This window comes from Pempheris klunzingeri, chromosome 19 (assembly GCF_042242105.1).
Source record: "Pempheris klunzingeri isolate RE-2024b chromosome 19, fPemKlu1.hap1, whole genome shotgun sequence".
Lineage (NCBI taxonomy): Eukaryota > Metazoa > Chordata > Actinopteri > Acropomatiformes > Pempheridae > Pempheris > Pempheris klunzingeri.
This window is the reverse complement of record NC_092030.1, coordinates 12,027,302-12,047,568: the sequence shown is the minus strand read 5'-3', so window position 1 is coordinate 12,047,568 and position 20,267 is coordinate 12,027,302. Positions and strand designations below refer to the sequence as shown.

Sequence of the window (20,267 nt, the reverse complement as noted above, 5' to 3'; positions counted from 1 at the left end):
AGATATATGCTGAGAAAAAAGGGAACTGAATAAATTACATTGGATAGATGGTTAGACTTCTTGTGGAGAGGCAGGAGAGCTCATAATGACTTCTCTGTAGAGGAGTCTCGCACATTTCTGTGGAACATTTTTTTTTCCCTCCCCGTTCTTCCTTTTCACACCCCTTTCCACCTCCACACTGCTGTACGTTCTATTTCTGACACAACAGCTATGAGTAATGAATGGTTTTGCCTTGCACTGGTTCTTAACAAGTGAGTGGATTGTATACAGTGTGTTCTGTATATTGGGCTAATTAGTATTGTGCTGGCACACCCTGGCAGAGCACAGAGACATCCCACTCAGTGGTTACTCCTACATTGCTGCTGCAGCCAGGTCTGCAGTCAGTTATGTTGGAGAAGTAGTGACAGTGGAAAAAAATTCAGGTCCTGGATGAGGACGAAGACCACCTTGGCGGCTCGCTTAAAAGACCTGAGGGCTAAACGTTGTTTAAACTTTAGTCTATCTTGATTATGGCTTGAAATCAGTGCAAATTTACTGTTTTGTTTCACTGTCACCTCCGTTATCCACATCGCTTTCAGCCACGTCAATCAGTTGTTTTCAGAGAAAACGTTCCATAAAACTCACTATATGTGATCTGCCCTTCACCAAGACAACATTAGCAACTATCTGGTGAACACATCTACCATTGAAAGACCCATATATTTATCTCTGGACTTGGCGGACGCCGAAAACAGAGCTAAAAGCAGAGTGAATTTCAGATGTACATTGGAAAGTCACACAAATGTGACTATTAATGAATGCTAATATTGTTCTGCCGGAATAGTGCTTCATGTTTTTTTTTCATACCACCTTCATTAGGTGATTATATGTCAGTCTTGTGTTTACCGCTTGTTAATGCTGCACCGCAAAAACAGAGCATCTTAAGTGGTGACCTGATGTTTGTAATCCTAGATGTAGAATACAAAGTCCAACCAATAAAGTCATCACAAATTTCTAAGCAGTCCCACTTTCCACCTAGTCTCATCAAATCAAATTAGCTCTTGGTTTACACTTGACTGATCCCTCATTATCTAATGCCCTGCTACAGCATCCCGCTTCAACATGAATTATATCCCATTAAGGAATTAATGATACTATTTCATGAGACCTTTAATGGTAAACGTATCCATATAATTAAATTTTACTCTTTAATGAGTCAGGGCACCAATATATATATATATATATATATATATAGATAAATGTGTGTGTGTGTGTGTGTGTGTGTGTGTGTATATGTATGTGTGTGTGTATATATATATATATATACACCTCTAAGATGAAAAAGCTTCTTCTCTTTCTTCTTTGTTTGCCTCTTGCTTTAGTCCTCTTCCCTTTTCCCTTCTCACCCACTTAGAGTCTGAATCTGTTCAAGACAAAGTCACTTCTTTGTAACGTTTTTTTCCCCTCCATTCCAGGTTTTTAGTCTGTCAGGTCCGTCCTCGCCTCTTAAGGATCCTCTCATGTAACATACATATTTTGGCATCGCCACCGTCCTCCTGCACCTGCTCTCCTTCTCACCCATCTACCTCCTGCTCTGCATCTTACACCTACCTGTCTGTCTTCTTCTCTTCTTTTCTAGGTTTAGCTTTCCATCCATCTCTCTCTCTCTCTCTCTCTCTCTGTCACTTGGCTTCTCCAATCAGACAGGAAGACTCCCTCTCTTTATGACAGCTGACATGTGGCAATTTCCCTTCGTTAATGACAAGAAATGTGCCAATTACCTCTCCGGATGTTTTACTGCCAATCAGACACTAACGAGCTGCGAGTGTGTGTGTGTTTGCATGTTTGTGTAGCTCTGTGTGCATGTCTGAGAGTGTTGGCATGAGAAAGTTGGACAAATGCTATATAAGATGTAGTTTGCTACTGAATTTTAATCATTTGAAATCTTTTCACATGTGTGTTGTAGAGATTGGCTTACCTTTTCATCTCTGGTTTTATTAATGAGTCCCAATTATAGTCGGTACAGAATAAATGATGGGTGAACTGTTGCTCACTTTTACTTTCTCACTCACACATTCCCACTCCTGACATGAGTTTCTACCACTTTCTATCCCATCAGTCTGTCTCCCTTCCACCCCTCCATCTGTGCTGAAAAGATCTTTTGTTTAATTTTTAATTACCTTCTCATATAAAAGTGCTCTTGACATCTGAATGCAGCACGTTTGGAGAGGCTGCTGCTGTGATTGGTGGAAAATTGGATAACCACCTCTTTGTATCCAATGTCAATCTCTATTCGACGAACAGACCTTTTTTCTTCCTATCGCCCTGTGCTCTGCACACACAGAGCTCTGAGCACTAAAAGACAAAATATTTATCACGTCAACAAACCCATTGTTTCTCTCGTTTGCATCATCTTTATTTGTTTTATTGGACTTGTGTTCCCTCACTTTTTATCATGACATAGGGAACAAAGGACAAGGAAAATGGCAATCAGATCACTGTCAAATTGTTGTTCTCTAAACATAGGGGTCCTTCTCTCTGGTCATTTGTCATATATATTGGTTTCACACAGTATTAAAGATTGATGGAGATATTGTAACACAAAAGCGCACACACACAAAACCCCACTTAAACCTCATTCATTAAATACATTGATGCATTCACTGTAATCACTGTTCAAGATCAAATCAAGATACTGCACAAGAGTTATTTATCCTATGTCTGTTTATATGTAATAAAAGGAATCTTCAGTGTTGAAACCGCAAGGACCAATGCTCTGCTATCACCAGACACTACAGATCTGATGCTGCAGTCCTGAAAAAGTCAGGACAGGTGATTAACTGCCACCTCGGCAGGTGTCGAAGCTGATTAGTTGAAATTAAAACAGAAGCCAATTCTCGGTACACAATACTGAAATGTATAATGTGAATTATTTACACCAATCATGTGTCGCTTTGCTATAAATTTGGAGTTGTTAATGAATAGATTTTTATCAAAGTTCACAAAAAATACAGATAGACCTGACAATGTCAATAGAAAGACAATTGTGTGCAATTTTCTCTCAACGACCGCATTCAGTGCCTAAATGGTGCTAAGGTAATCACTCCAGCACGTCTGCTATTAACAGAGATTAGATGTTATGTTTCTTGTGTCTTCACGCTGCCGTTCTCATTGACTTGTGCAATAATAAAGCTGCTTTCATTACGTATCTAGTTAAAAATGAAATGAAGTCATCAACAGCTGCTTTAAAAACGTGCCCTTCTTCTTGCTTGTCAAGAGATACTCACGGTGCTGTGGCATCATGTTGAGGAATGAAGATGATGTCTAAAAAGAGTGACTGACATATGTAACGCATCTCCAATACATCGCAGTTTATGTCATGCAGCACTTTACGGCATTATGCTAATACACAGATTGTGAGGGAATCCTATCCTTCCTGGCTCCAAGAGATTGATTCAGCTGATATGTGTTTATAGAGGAAAACACTCATAAACACTAAATCAGCAGAGAATATGCATCACGCTTACAGGGGTTCGCTGTAAAGCTTTTGGTGATATTATCTTTGCATCTAGTCTTTGTTCAGATGCGCGTTTGTCATGGGGATAGGCATCTTTGGAGGTGCACAACTTAAGTGTTCTATGCACTGATTTGAAGGAGGGCTGTGCTGGAAGGGGTTAAGTGTGAATAATTGTGCAGTGAAGTGCTGAATCCTAGCCTCTCCGGTGTGTTCCCACTGGATAAGAGAGCAGGCAGCCGTGCCGAGGTGTGACGCTGATGGCATCTTTGATATCTGTCATTTCAAGCCAACACAGATACTAGTGAAGCTTGTGATGCGTGTAACCCAGTGCAAGTCACAATCAGCCCATCTTCTCTCTTGACAAAGTTCTAACAATGCTGGTATTACAACAATGGCCAATGTGTTGTACTGTCTGCACCACTACATAACGTTTCTGTGTTGTTTCTCAAGAAATCCAACTACAACAGTGAGCCCACACACAGCTTTGTCTTGGCAGGCCTTATATCAGGTTATTGCCCCAATTTTTTTGAAGATACTTTATCTTTCATGAGAAAGACCCTATATAAACATCCCGCTTATCTTTGCCAGTACTATTCTTTAGACTCCTATCTCTTATCAGGCCCTGCTCCTCATGGGATATCACAATACACAGGAAGTTAGCTATTTGCCAGGCCTCTTCATCACTGAACAGCGTCTTTGAAGAAAACCAGAGAACCAGGAAATATTTTGAAAGCGTATGAAGTGGCACGTGTTATACACCAAACCTACACCTTTATTTCTCTTGAAGAGCAAAAGGATCCCGGTGATTTACAGCCAAATAAATGATCTAAATAGCCCACTGTTCTGTGATAGTGCCAGCAGTTCAACATCAGTATTATTTAGAGACACATAAGTCATAAGGAATGGTCAGAGAGCCTCTCAGCTTCAGGAATTGTGGAGAGTTTTCTTTCCTCTGCTGTCTGACGCTGCTGCTGTTACTGTAGTGCTTTGTTCTATGGGGAGAATAAAAAGAGCATGATAGATATTGACTTTTTGTAGCAGGACCTCAGAGGCGCAAACAATTGTGCTCTAATCCTGGCACTAACTGCTATTTGAGAGGTTAGACGGAGACAAGAAAGAGAAAACTGTAGCTGTTTAAACACTTTGCTGTGATTTTTCTGCAATTTAATGAGGTCAACCTGTTTTATAGCTTCTCTTACAGCGTCTGTTTGAAATACCTTTCTCTTGTCTTTTCTCTTTTTTCATGTTTGGCTTCCTTTCTCTTTCCAGGTTGAGTGGTTAAAGAATGAGGAGGTTATTGATCCTGCGGATGACAGAAACTTCTACATCACCATCGACCACAACCTGATCATCAAACAGGCCCGCCTTTCCGACACCGCCAACTACACCTGTGTGGCTAAGAATATCGTGGCCAAGAGACGCAGCACCACTGCCACAGTTATTGTCTATGGTAAGCTATTATCTTAACACTGAGCAACAGAGTCAGTAAGATCCAAAATGAGTCTCACATCTCTTGTAATGCAAACAGTCATCCTCCTTGATGGCCACATGAGAGATCAGCAAAGTCAGATACTAGTATAGAGGAAAAGTGTTGAATTCCTGTAAGAAGTCAGCTCAGCTCAAAATAAAACAAATTTCAAAGTCACTCTGCATAAAGCAAATCCCTCTCTCTCCCGCGGTGTGTAACATTCACTCATTTTGTTCCTGCCTGAAGGTGTGCAAAGAGTGGAAGGTTTGCGGTTCTCTGAAGTGTGAGCAAGGTGCTGATTTGGCTGAGACATACTTAAAGAGACCCCCACTGTGGTTGCACACACATTCACCCAATGTCTCCCTAACATCAGCTAACATGTTATTGTACAGCACGGCTGCGAGGTTGAACTTCAATGCCTGCTGCAGGCAGGCTGAGCGCACATTCAGCTTGAATGAAGAGGTATTGCATGCATGCAAAAGTGAACAGATGCTTGCCACGGTTATGTTCATCTGGGTTGGGTGTCAATTCTATAATTCCCTCACTTTTAACCATCTATCACTCAGACTGGATCAGAGGTGCAGTACTGTTGGCGTCTACTTTAGTTACAGTCTAGCGGACATTGAGTAGCTATTGGGAATCGATGTAAGGGTGATGCAGAAACAGAAACTGTAAAGAGAGCAGATTTTAGGGACAAGGGTCACAGTCTCTGTAAGGCTTTCCTGTCACTAAAGCAGTCTATCAGGACTTAATGTTGAAAAACTGCTTTCATGTCAGCTCCTTCCATCCTTGAGAGAAAGTACAACAAGCTGCTGCATCTGTTTGTGCTGCCCTTGATTCCTTATCCAAAATGGGATACTCGCCCATTTATGCAGAGTTGTGCTGTATGTGTAAGCGCACACCCCCCCCTTCAAAGTGATATGTGACTCCCAAAGGATATGGAAGAGTTGTGTCTAGTGTGGACTAGTGATGAAAAAGTGAGAAGGACAGGGAGTGGTGTTTTTAGCCCAGTAGTTTCCATCCCCGCACTCTATAAGGACAGTGAAAACAGGAGCAGAAGCTGGCAACAAAAGAAAAAAAAGGGAGACAGAAAGAAAGAGGGTGAAAGAAGATAGATCCATAATCCATGGAGGAATGAAAGCAGACAGTAAAGAAATGTAGGGCTTTGGCAGTCTTCCCCTAGAGTCCAATATTTTGGGCTTCACTCATAAGCATGTCACATTTGAAAGTCGGCGGCTCCAAGGGGCCCAGTTTCACCATCTCAAATGCCACAGACTTGTTCTCAGCCACAAACCCTGGTGTCACTCTGCACTGGATTTAGTCGCTGACAGAGATGGATGAGAGAGGGAAGAGAGGCATTAAGAGGAATCAGTCAATGTGAAATGCAGAGATCTGACCAGAATTTACTATCTGGCTGCAATACAAAGTAAAAGATTTCCTGGTCAAAACAAAATAAAAACTCCATATCTGCATATTACAGTGGTCAAAGGACTGGGTATCAAGACTCAAGGGATTCCAGTTAATGATGTAGCCTAGTGATAGTTCACACAGAAGACAAATCAAATCAAATCCATATGTAATGTTTTTGGCGCTCTGTGTTTTTACTGCATTTGTATTTTTGATTTCATTTTTTATATTGGCTTTTATTTCATCTTATTTTATGTGTATTTTATTTCAACCCAATCTATGCATTTTATTGGCTTTACGTCCTTTTTATGAAGTACTTTGAAAATCGTTTTTGGAAAATGCTACATAAATTACCATTTCATAAAGCCATCTAAGAATGAACTGAGAAAACAGGCAGGAATCTGATTGTAGAAACAGCTGAACATGTTTTTATTCCTATGCGTTCCAGTGAATGGTGGATGGTCGACATGGACGGAGTGGTCAGTGTGTAACAGCCGCTGTGGCCGTGGTTTCCAGAAACGCACACGCAGCTGTACCAACCCAGCCCCACTCAACGGCGGTGCCATCTGTGAAGGGCAAGGCATCCAGAAGCTGGCATGTAATCCTCTCTGCCCAGGTATGGCATAAAATTACAATACACCCACTTAGTTGTGGGTGGAAAGGGTATAGGTGCACAAAAACTAAATACATAAAATATGATACAACTCTGTGTGTGCATATTTCGCTCTTTTTGTGCCTCCACCCTTACGTGTGTGTGTCTCTCTCCCACATATCTCCCGCTGTCTCAATCACGTATCCACTCACCCACTCATGCGCTTGTTTGTCTTCATCTTCTCATTTGCCATTTCATTCACTTTACCTTCATCTGTCCTGTCTGTTGTGTGGTAGTGGATGGCCTGTGGACAGAGTGGAGTAAGTGGTCCACCTGTGGGACAGAGTGCACCCACTGGAGGAGGAGAGAATGCGGCGCTCCAGCACCCAAAAACGGGGGAAAGGACTGTGAGGGCATGGTGCTCCAGTCCAAGAACTGCACCGATGGGCTGTGCATGCAGAGTGAGTACCCGACTAACCCTCTGCTACTCTCTCTGACCTGCCGACCAAAGGAATCTCTTCACCCTTTGACCATGAGTTTCGCTTTGCTCTTTCATCAACACGCTGTGTTTCACATCACCACATCACACACTCACCCTGTCGCTCACTCACTTTCACTTTCACTCATAAATAAACAACAAGACACACTAAAATGCCTTTCTCTCTGTCTTCTGCGCCCAGTCCCTTTATTTGCACATGCATAATATACAAAATCTGTTGGATAAAAGTGATACAGAAGCAGAAACCATTGCGCATCCTTTCCTGTGTCAGCCCTGCTGCAAGTATAAGTGTATGTTAAAAAAAGACTTGGCCACATGGGGAAGCACTCTAAGTAATTATCCTTGTCACAGAATAAGCATTTGGGAGTTATACTTAAAATAATAATAAGTGATTATATTGTAATTACCTAAGGGGGGTTCACAGCTACCAGGCGGCTTTGATTACTACTTTAATTTAAAAACTCTGGATTCCTTAGGTCCAATGAGAGGAAACACCAGGCCACAAAGTGCTGGCAATTACATGTGTTGGAAAGTGAGCAAGTACTGTACATAATAATCTACAGTTACAATGATTTCAAAGTGCACAAAAGGCTCTAGGATGCACCCGCATTTCTTTCTCATAAATCAGAATTCTTCTATTGGTTTTACTGTTTTGTTGCAAACAAAAAAGGACCCTAGCCAGTTTGTGGCGCAGCCAGATATTTTTCTGCAGGCAGCGAATTGTTTTCTGCTTCTCTTTCTTCCAGCAAGTTAAAAACAGCCACGCAGTTTAGTTGAGCCAAAAAAACCCTCCTCCCTCTCCCTTATAATACACTCACAGATTGGAATCATGCTGCAGTTGCTCTGATGCACGTGTGTCTGAGTGTGTGTGTGTTTACTGCAGTGTTAAGAAGCTACAGGGCGAAGTATTTGATACCATGAATTTACTAAAAACAGTCTTTGCCCTCTTTTCTGTGCTTATTATAACAGGAGAGAGGGGAAGGGAAGGTAGCTGGAAAGACTGCACTGTAACTGAGTTAAACTCTGTGTCTAGTTTGATAAAAATCCTCTCCAATAAACACCTTTGAAGGTGTTAGATCCACACACTGTCACAGATGCCTCAATCGTGTGTATAACCTACTACAGATGGTGATTGTGACACTAATAATATAACAGAGACTCTGGCTGCTGGATGTCTCAAAATTGGTACAGCTGGCCATCGCTGTGTGGAGCTGATCTGAGATTTTGCTGCACCATGGGATTGCAAACTGCTACCTGCAGTATGGTGTCGACATGATGTACTATAGGTTATGGTTGACATCACACTGGCGGTCAACATGCATCTTTAGGTGTGGCTGTCGGATCTGCATGTCTATGTCCAAAGTAAACACATATTCTACTGTATGGCCGTATGCACTGGAGACTGATGGGAAACCACGACTTCAATGTTCAGTGATTCCATTTAACGTTAGCATCAGAGGAATGCATTAGCTAATTTTATAGCCAAGGTCAAATGTCTACAGTGTATAGAAACATCAGGAATCAATCTACAAAAAGACTCTTATTTGTCTCTTATTCATCTTATTTTATTTCCCTCTGCGGCACAACATACATTCACCCCACACTTCCCCGCCTCACTGCACGCCCTCTGCGACTCATCCTATCTCAGAAGCATTACTTCTCGGTAGATTGATGGCCAGTTTCCTGAGAATATAAAGCCATAATGATATAGATTTAGGATCATTTCAGGGATTGATTTTTTTGGAAGCTAAGAGGGTGAAGCCACTTATGTCAATGCTAATGACCATTTCCACCAGCATTTAGGAGAACGGCCCATTATCTAAAAGCTCACATTATGGCAAATATGATTGGGAATGGAAGTTGTGTGCAATCTGAACTCACATCGGACCACTGATCTGCTCCCTCTAGTGCAGGTCTGGGATCTGTGCAAACACCTGTCTCTGGATTCCATTGCAGCTTGATCTTATTTTCTGTTGTTTGAATTTATTTAAATCATTTCAATTGGTATCCATCACAGAAATCTGGCAAAGGAATTTGATATGACCAAAGCTGGAAATAGAACTTGTGATGCTCAGCCTCCAATCCTGCACGCTGTGAAAACAGGACTGACCTAAGTCAAAAAGGAGAGAGTTGTGTTATAATTTACTTAGTAGCTTGTTTATCACATTTAGACTGTCGGGGAGTTTGGGGGTTGGATTTAACAAAGTTAAGTTTCCAGATTGATCTAGAGAGGTTGCACTCTGCCTGTTCAGTGAGAACTTCCCAAGTCTAACACGAGAGTATATTTTTCACAGTTCTAAATCTCTGCTTTGCGCTCCCTCTGTGGTCTGTCTTCCTTGATTCTCATGTTGTTTTCCAAGCGTTGAGTAACCCTGCTCTCAGACATGACATTTCCCTGACATATTGATGTAGAGAAAGGGGAGCACACACTCTAGCAAGGGCAAATGCTTTATTGCTATCAAACAACAAAGACCGGAAAATTATGAACCTAAAGTTCACTTCAGCCAAGAATATGAGGTTATTTATGTTATGGTCATAAGCCGTTGAAAAGTTTTGATTAAATGTAAATAAATGTCTTTGGTGTATAATCATCAATTTCATTTAACATAGATTGTCCACCAAGAAGTAGTAGAAGCAAAAATAAACACATTATTATTTATACTAATGATGACATCAGTTTTGCCAGACTACAGTATCCCTTTCTGAGGCTGAACATCTGCCAAATTCAAGGGAGTAATGGCTGAAACACAGACAATGATTTCCTGTACTTTGAGTCCCCTTCCTCTCCAGCTCTAGGTTGCCAGAAAAGAATAATCTTTGTCTGTCTGGGGCTCTGAGGTTTCCTTTAGAGCCCACCCACTGAAGCATGCTTTTACTCTAGCTATACTGTAGACGGATGGATGAATGGAAGCTCTACAGGATGGGTTCAAATGGGCCATCAGTTAGACTGACCCTGACAGTCACCTCCCCCTGCTCCAGCCCAGCTTCCTCGTTGCCTGATTACATGTACACACCAGCCCCATCTATCAAGCCATTGATTTTCCTGTCGGTCTGCTTGTCTGCCTGTGGCTCTCTCCCTCTCCAATAAGGACTTCATTGTTTGTATAGTTGTTTATGGATGTCCCAGGGAGACTGAATATTATGTGCACTAGTGCACTATCCCTGGCTGCTTTTCCACTTCACTTCAATGTATAACCTGGCCACAACAAAGCCAGCCAAAAGCCCAGTTGTGCTTTCCTGGAAGATTTTTCTCCAAATCTGTCCTTCAACCCTTTTTCATTTCCTGCTTTCCTAACATAATCGTTCCTTTTATTCCATGCACTAACCTCTCCATCCACCTTCCAGTGACAGATGCAAGGCTGTTGGTTCTATTGACTCTGTTGGAGCCCACACTTTATCAGCCCCTCCATTCCCCTCACCTGCCAGCATCAGTCCTGCTGCTGGTGAGGCACTAAGCCAAGTTGATGGATCATGCCACTCCCTCACAGAACCTCCATGCCCCCCCCCTACTCCTCTCATCCATCTCTATACCCTATACACAGATCTGGAGAGGAGGGGCCAAATCAAGAAAGATCGCTTCCCTGTGTCATCACTCCTACTCACGAGTTTGTTGCTGTCTCATTTGTTCAGTTTGTTTTTCTGTTGGCTTAAATTTGATTTTCATCATCCCTCACCCCTCATCCTCCCCCTTCCCTCCTCCCGTTCTTACCTCCCTTTCTCACTCTCCCATCCACAATCCCTTCCTTTTTTCAAGGTACCTTATATCAGAAGTCCTCTGAGGCAAAAGACAACAGTGATTTTGGAAATTCATGTGAGTTATTGTCTTTTTTTATAATTTTTTTTAACATTATTTCTACATTCCTCATCATGTCTGTCTCCAGTCTTCATTAGCAGGTTGTTTGCACTCGGACAAATCACTAGAAAATATCGCACCGTTTAAAAATTTTGCACTAACATCACAAAACAGAAATAAGAAAATGTTCCCCTTGTTCTTTTATGTCATCTATGTTTCATTACTGCTATTCTGTTTCTACAGGTAACCACCTCAGGGCATTTCCTTTTTTGATTTCCCCTCTGTCTTTTCACATAATGTGTCTCTGCCTGCCAGCTGCCTGTTTACAGTCATGTTACTATTCTCTGACTCAGAGCCGACACTGTCCTTTACCCTGTTGCTCCTCATGAACTGCAGGCTGACACCTTGCCTCGCCGCCAGCTCAGACACTGAGTCTGGCGAAGAATTTAACCCACTGTCTTTCCCTGTGTATATCTTTAATATTTCTCTCTCTCTCTCTCTGTAAATCTCTGCATCCTCACAGAGAATGGAGTGTTCAGTAATCCCTTTCATTTCCATTTCTTGTACTTTTCCCTTTCCGACAATGGCTCATGTTCAAAGGGATGTATTAATCTAAGTGATACATTTTAATGCGTACACTTAGCAGGTTGCTGCCTTTATCATCAAAGCGTGGATGGAAGATTGTTCGACTGAGGGGATATATGTTAAATAACTGCAGGGAAGCTTGGCAGAGGAAGCACAGTGAAATTACATTTTCAGACTTTCATCATTGCCTCCCTGCTCTGTTTTCTGTTCGTGTCTGTGGTAGAGGAAAGATTACAGGCCTAACATACATGAGGATATATCTTGACACTCCTCTTATAAATGTGATGTCTCAGTTAAGACTGAATGGAGAGGGCCAGGCCACACAGGTCCTTCCTGTGGACTGAGGCAAATAAAGTCTCTGAAATAACTACAGTATTAGATCCCCCATCTCTTTAACTGTGGCCATTTAGGGCATCTAAAGAATCTACTTTTTTTAATCACTGTGTTTATGCTGTGAGCGACAGGGAATATCCTGGTGAAGGACATACCCACTTTCATATGAATTTAGCTTCTCTAAGAGGGTGAAACATAATAGATTTTAAACAGACTATGTGTTAAAAAGTGTATTTGCTTGATAAAAAACCTGTTTATCTACAGTATATAAATAAACCATAGTCATAACTAAAGAAAAAGCAGCTAGGCAGCCTCAGAGACCAGGGATGTGGAAAAAACGGCTTTCAATAGTCACAAAAGCACTCCATTCTCTTGCTTTTCTCCCTCTGTTCCTTTCTCCTCCTTTGTGCAGGAGAACACAAGAGACACAGATTGAGTGCCATCTGTATCCCTGAGACACATGAGGCTAATTTACACGAAAGCTCGGGCATCATGCATGCCCTCGAAGTGCTGTGGATGGATCTGCGGCTGATGCTGCCATCTACTGGTGCACATTCGGCCCATTTGCATACTCAAATTATCTCCAAAACAGAAATTTCTCTCTTATAAAAATAACTTTATTCCCTCATAAATAAAAATTATTTATAAGCTTTGGTCTTTGCCTTTTTGTAGAGTCCCCTTACACGGACGCTCACATACAGGCTCACACATGCCTCCTGGTATTTCACTACCTCTAAAAACAAGTTTCTCCCCATTTGTCAGCTTGGTGACAGTGAAGGACATTCTTTACCAAACACCACAGAGAGTTCAGTCTGTCAGTAGGCATCCATTAAAAGGTCTGATCTGTAATTCGTGCCTGTCTGAGTCTGCGCTTCTAACAGCCACTATATCCATGCCAGGCCTACTAATCACAGAGGTTTCTCCAGCTGGAAAGTGGACAGAAAGACTCTGGGAGGGAGACGGAGATGAAAGACAATTTGAGAAATTCAAGCTATGTCTAAATCTTATCTGCAGTGTGTAAGAACAAAGACAGAGACAGACTCTGAACTCCAACACAGAGCACAGTAATTTGAAGATGAAAACATCTGTATCTCCGTCTTCACAACTTTTGATCTTGCTTCTGAGCCTGCTTGTTAGGACAGTGTGTCATTGGGTTGCGCTAGAGCAGCCATCCCTATTAACGGCGCTGTTCTGCAGAGAGTTTATCATCATTATCTTTATTTTCTTGTCTCTTAATATCTTTATGATGCCCCCTTTCTCACACAACACAATAAGGCTTCAAGAAATATAAATCACTGGCCATTAGCAACATGGACTCATAAGTCATGACTGCTGCATGTTTATCAGATTTCTTTGTGAGTAAGAAATTGTTGTTGAAAGTTAGATGGTACAGCTGAAAAGACAAAATGACACGCTGTACTCTACAGTACATGTATCATTATCCCTGTTCACTTTTGACAATTATCAGCGTTCTATATTATTTCATCAACACCCAGGCTAATCTTCACAGTAGGTTACCATTAACCACAAAAAAGCTAAGAGATATACTGTATGCATTTATTTCCCAGTGGATGTTTATTAATATCCGGCTCAATCGTAAACCAGGATATTAGTCTGGCTGTTAATGGCTTCATCATATACTGCATTGGGCATATTGAGAAAGAAAGCTTAACACTATTGATGCGAGCTTATGAGATCTTAAAAGATAATTTTTCTCTCTGTGTTTTGTCTCTCTTCCCCAACACCCTCTCCCTTCCACCTGCAGTGGCCCCCAGTACAGACGACGTAGCTCTGTACGTGGGTATTGTCATAGCGGTGATCATGTGCCTGGTTATCTCTGTCGTCGTGGCGCTCTTCATCTACAGGAAGAACCACCGCGACTTCGACTCTGACATCATTGATTCCTCCGCCCTCAATGGAGGCTTCCAGCCAGTCAGCATCAAGACTGCCCGCAAAGGTGGGGCGCAGGAGATGCATGTGTTTGCCTTCGTGCATGTATCAGTGTGTGTCTGTGAAGTGAGATGGTGAATTAGATGGCACTAGGACTGGGTTCATTTGAATCATTTGAATTTTTTGATATTTATGATGATAAAATAGTTTAGTTTCAATACAGATACCAAGATGTTACTTTTTCGTTATCTTATTTCAAGAAACATAACCACATTTTCAAAAAAGTCAGGCATTGAACAAAGTTTAAAAACAAAAATTTTAAATGTTGTCTTAAGCAGCCGCATGTGAAGTTTGCTTAAATGAAATATTCTAAAATTAAAAATTGTGTCATTTAAACAAGTAAAAGTCTGATTAAAACATAAGTGAACAGACGTGATACAGACACATTTTAGTTGGTACCAAAAAAAAGTAGTGAGGATCAATACCTTACCCTACTGTAGATGGTGTTATCAGTAATTGACTGTTGATAAGCAGGGAGCTCATGAGAGAAATACAGACAGCAGACATGTTTCGGGAAGGTGATGAAAATATTAAAATGCTTGTCGTTGTGTTGGGAGGCCAAACTATGCCCCTCCATTAAGGCATAATAAGGCCAGTCTGTATGTCGCATATTAAACTGTAATTAGATTTGGCCTGGTGATGCAGGATTTACAAGTAAGACTGCAGGGATGAGGACAGGTGGCTGGACAAAGAGACAGACAGATCAGAATAAACGTGCTGTAAATAGTCAGTGGGGTTTTGGGAACAGGAAAAGCAAAATCAAGAAAAGAAAATAACAGCAGAGACAGGAAAGTAAGATTTAATATAGCCTCTTGTTCGATTCCGAAGGATAAATGTCTCAAGTAAAGTAGCAAAGGGCCAGCTTGCATTTAGAGCCACAAATCTTTGCTAAATATGTTCTCTCTGTCGCTGTCCTTGTTGTCCCATTGTCATTGTGAGAGACTCACTCACATCAAAGATGTCTGCTAATCCAGCATCAAACCAATTTGCAACCAAGAGGCACTTAGATTGCAGAATTCATCAAGATTAAAAATACAAAAGATTTTGTACAAAATCAAAGCATATTGTAAAAGGATACAATTAAGCTAGTTTAGTTGAGTGATAACAATGACAGTCTAGAACTAAATCTTATGAGATTTCTATCGATTAGTATTGTTATCAAACAACACTTTTAACACAGTTATCCTCCACACCTATTAAATGATGAAGCTAACTTAACAAATGTGTTTAGTAATTGTAATGATGTTAACCTCTGGTCATTTAATACATTGGATGCCACAGATTGATGACTGAAGATCTGATGGCCATACATAAGCAAATCAAACCCAGTCTGAATCTCATGCATGTGTTCAAACTGACCATGTCGGCAAAATCACCAATCAGTCCATCAATTAGTTTAATGCATTTCAAGTCTTTTGTGTTGCAACTAGTGTGTAACTCAACAGATCCACTTACTTTAAAACCTTCTATGACACAAGCTTTGCTTTGGACTACTCTTGTCATCATTGATGGTAAAAGTGCATCTTAACGTCTCTGATTGTGTAACAATAATGCAATTTATTACCATTAACTCATGTTTACATTGCATTATTGATAATAACACAAGTATTACTACAACTACTGTACTACTATAAAATACATCATTTTGTCAGCCATCTATCTTATTTGAACAACTTTAATGACTTTCATTGACATCTGTACCATTTATAAATTTGAGTTGTTGGAAGACACTGGGGGTAGAGGCAGTGAAGGAGCTGGAGGACAAAGAGCTCCCACTGCCATCGCTCCACCCACTCAGCCCAGCTATTGAACATTCATCCTTGTACCTACCGGGTAAACTGAGAGTTAGCGATGCCATCTGTTACTCATGAATCACCGCTGCGCCTTTAACTTCTCTGACTGAGTAATGTTTCTTGGTGGTGAAGTGGACTTCCCTAATGAATGAAAAACAAATGAGTAAATCCAGGCGGCGGTCTTGCTGATTGCTGCCAACACTTCATTTCCTTGTGGTGATTTTGGTTTCAAGTTACCAGTTCTCCACATTTGGAGAGAGAATATGATGACCACAATACTTCCCCTAAGGCACTCACTCTGCTTAACTGACGTCACTTCCTTTCCTTTTCCAGCTGACCTCCTAACAGCACCCCCTGACTTGACTTCAGCGGCCGCCATGTACCGCGGTCCAGTATATGCCCTCCATGATGTGGCTGACAAAATCCCCATGACCAATTCCCCACTGCTGGACCCTCTTCCCAACCTGAAGATTAAGGTGTATAACTCCTCAGGCTTAGTGACTCCACAGGATGACCTAGGAGGAGAATTCTCCTCTAAACTTTCACCTAAGCTACCGCACTGCCTCCTGGACAACAATGACAGCACAATGGGCCGTCGCACACAGACCCAGACACTGCTCCGTACCAGGGATCCATCCTGCACTGCACTGGGCTCCTTCAGCTCCCAGGGGGGACATCTCATTGTGCCCAACTCCGGTACTGTACTAAACAATGAGAATGTGTGTTTTGAACTGGGATTTAATGCATATTGATATTTCTATTTTTTTTTAAATTATTTAAGAGTAAACATAGTATAAGAAAAGGCCAAATGAGATATGATTCTTGAGGGAGAGATCTGCTAGTTCTAGCAAATACTCTCATAATTCTTCTTAATATACATTAGCTGTCTTTTGTCTATTTCGATTGGAGCTGCATGTTTTTATTCATCAAGGGCTCTCCCTTAAGATGCTTTATGAGCTCTCTGTTTGTGTCTCTGTGTTATATGTGTGTGAGTGAAAAGATAAACTCCATGAGCTCTCCCCATGTGGGACCACTCTTCATTCATTCATTATAGTCTGGTGATGATGGTCTCAGCCCAAAATGTTACCCTAAAAGATCCCATGGGCACTTGAAACTCCACACTATTTCTTTGTTGGGTGCAATGGGTTCCTGTCACTGTGAGGTTGCCAGGCAACCAGTAAAAAAAAGACAAGAAGTCAGTGCGTCCAAGAAATTGTCTGCCACATACCCCACATGCAAGTGCAAGTTTTTCACAATACTAAGACAATACTACGGAGACAGGTTGACTTATCTATGCTGCTTTCAGAAAGCCACTTTATAGACTTGCTCCATCAGTCAGTAAATAATGGAGCTATGGGAATATTAGAGCTTAGCTATAAAGAACCTTTGCAATAAAGTGAAAAACACCCTTGAGGGGCACCACATTTATCATTACACATGGTGAAATTTGCCCAAACTAATAATGATAAAAAAAAACTAATGATAATGAAATACAGAATAAGTTGTGTTCTAGATGTATTAGATCTGAACTCCATCTGTTGTACCTTGCTTCTTTACCAGGATAACCTTTACACACATAGACGTGACTTTGAAATAATATGCTAAACCATATGTAACCTATCAGCGTATTGACTGCACACAGTATTACGAGAGTTGATGGATACCTAAGGTGCACTTGAAGTACTGACGTAGAGGTGTACTGTTTCAGGCAGCTTACATTAGCCGTGCTGTCCTCACTTCAAACACATGTGGGCTGTTTGCAACATGCCACAGATGCATGTTGACAGGCATAGACACACTAGCAGAGACATTAAAGGATACACGGACTTCTCAAGTTTCCTAAGTTTTTCTTTTTTCGTTTTGATTCCTGTAAAAGTGTTCTCAGCTGCTAGTTGTGCTTAGCCACCTCATCATGTTACATAGGCAGAGGGAGAGGAAAGAGCACATTTGATATTTGATCTCTTCGTGTGTCTGGGTAATGAAATATTTTGTGGCACTGTCAGTGTGGCTGTTTGGTATTTTGCATCTTAAAATGCATTTCCCATCTCTTTGAAGCTTTGCTGTGAGGGAGAGTGGCAGTGTGCGAGACGTCCCTGTGGCAGAGTTGCGATTGCCTTGGTAGCTAGCAAGAGAAGCTGTCTGTCACCTTTTGAAAAGTTCAGTACAAGGACATGGGAAATCAATGAGCTATCTGAGAAACCCCCTCCAGAGAGAGAGAGAGAGAGAGAGAGAGAGATTTTTTTTATGCGTGCATGCATGAGGGAATGTGGGGGGTAGGGTCCAAAAAAACACATCGGACAGGACATCATATCAAATCAATCTGAGATAGAAAAATGTAAATCATGCTGGCTGCAGCAATATGAGAATGTTATGAAGAGAAGAGAGAACATTGATTTTAGAAATGAAATGTCACATCGTTTCCTGATGCCATAGGAGAAGGCGGTAAAGTGCCGTAGTTTTTATATATGGGGCTTTGAGGAATTGAGATTATTACTATACTTCTCTATGAAAGACAATTATCACTTTTCACCGAGGCTTTAACTGCTCTTTACTGGAGCAGTAAAGTCACCAATCATTAAGATATATGCATTACAAGTAAAATAGTTAATATTTTACTTTTGTATGTAAAATGTGAAGCACTGAGGACCTTAATTTCCATTTTTACTGTATATCAGGGTGGGTTTGTAGCTGAGATCCACCATGTAAATATATGTATGTAATACAAACATTCCAAGTTCTTAGTTTCTATGCTTGTCTGATATCCCTGTTTTTTGCTCATACTGACTCTACACCTAACAAAAGAAACCTATTCCACAAACAGCACAAAGACTTCTCTGGTCTACCTGACAAATCACAGCTCTTACATATGCCTGTTTGCTTGTGTGTCGGTTTTTGTCCTCCCCAGGGGTGAGTCTGCTGATCCCAGCAGGGGCTATTCCTCAGGGCAGAGTGTATGAGATGTATGTGACGGTTCAGAGGAAGGACAACATGAGGTACGTGGTGTCGCTTGCCAAATCAGTGCCCAAGAGCTGTGTTTACCCCTGTCAGCTCCGCCATGTCACCCATACAACAAGACTGCTGTCACATCGCCGCTAAATAGCATGTGTGTGTGTTTGCATGTGTGTTTGCTCTCTGTGCACTTCCAGGCCCTCAGTGGAAGATGGCCAAGCAGTGTTGGGCCCCGTGGTGAGCTGCGGGCCCCCCGGGGCCTTGTTGACTCGGCCCGTCATCATCACCATGCACCACTGTGCCGTGTGTGACGGCCAACAGGATTGGCTGATCCAGCTCAAGAGCCATTCACAGCAGAACCAGTGGGAGGTGAGATGTGGGATGCATGATGAAAACTGAGCAACTTTAGACTCTAATGTCTGTGTCGCCGTGGTCAAGTTTGAAAATGTGCTTTTGACAGCCATGTGAAGCATTGAAATGATTCACTGGCGCTTAAAATAAGATCCACAGATGATATTTATCCATTAGGTAATCCACACTCAATTTGATTGGTTAAAAAATCTACTCAGCAAAGAGCTAAGGGGAAAGGTATTGTGGAGAAACAAAGTGATGAAATGGCATGGAAGGATAGATAACGCTGAAGAGGTGAAGGGGATCAACTTCCCTGCTTTGCCTGTGCAGCTCAGCACTCTGAGCAAACCCCTGTTGCGACCAGGTGCTGAAATAGTAAACCTCTGATAGCAGGGAACAGACTGGGACTGTTTTTTTCCCCAGACTGCTTTCTTGTACCTTTATGAATGCCTATTTCTGTTTGTGTGTGCCGTTGTGTGTGCCGTTGTGTGTGCGTGTGCTGTGTTCCTGTTTTTGGAAGCCCTGTGCCTGCAAGCTTCATCATTAACAATGCTGATGATGATAAGTTGGGTTGCTGAGGGCAGCAGTGTGTTTTCTGCCTATCCCCTCTCTCTCCTTCTCCCACTTTCTCTGTCTGTCTGTCACACACACACACACACACACACACACACACACACACAGAAACAGCCCAATTATCATGAAGAGATCATTTGTAGAGAAATTATGCTTCCACCTTTGTCACAAAAACTGCTTTAGAATTGTTAGAAATAGTCCAGTTGACATCTCTCTCCACAAAAACCTCTATCAATGCTACATCTCAGATAATATCACGCCGGACCTCGTTGTAGACAGTTATTAGCGTCTTTTTTTTTTTTTTTTTACCTGTCAAGAGAGCATTTCTTGTTCCGTTTTTCTGGTTTTTAATGAACTCCTACAGGCAGGAGCGTGCTGAGGACTTTTTAAAGGGAGCGGTGCACAAAGTATAAACAGGAATCATAAGCATGTTTGTAGCAGCACAGCAGAGGGCTGCCTTGGCATTGAGATCCCACCG

At 41.6% G+C, this 20,267-nt stretch overlaps 1 protein-coding gene across 1 annotated transcript in view; it reads left to right on the top strand.

Moving 5' to 3' along the window:
- unc5cb (unc-5 netrin receptor Cb) overlaps nt 1-20,267 on the top strand; it is a 106,137-nt gene that overhangs the window by 77,260 nt on the left and 8,610 nt on the right. Inside the window, exons 5-12 of the mRNA XM_070850124.1 lie at nt 4,766-4,946; nt 6,820-6,987; nt 7,260-7,424; nt 11,217-11,273; nt 13,939-14,130; nt 16,250-16,612; nt 18,822-18,909; nt 19,063-19,234. Of these exons, the coding sequence (XP_070706225.1) occupies nt 4,766-4,946; nt 6,820-6,987; nt 7,260-7,424; nt 11,217-11,273; nt 13,939-14,130; nt 16,250-16,612; nt 18,822-18,909; nt 19,063-19,234 (1,386 nt within the window). The remainder of the gene's footprint in view (nt 1-4,765; nt 4,947-6,819; nt 6,988-7,259; nt 7,425-11,216; nt 11,274-13,938; nt 14,131-16,249; nt 16,613-18,821; nt 18,910-19,062; nt 19,235-20,267) is intronic.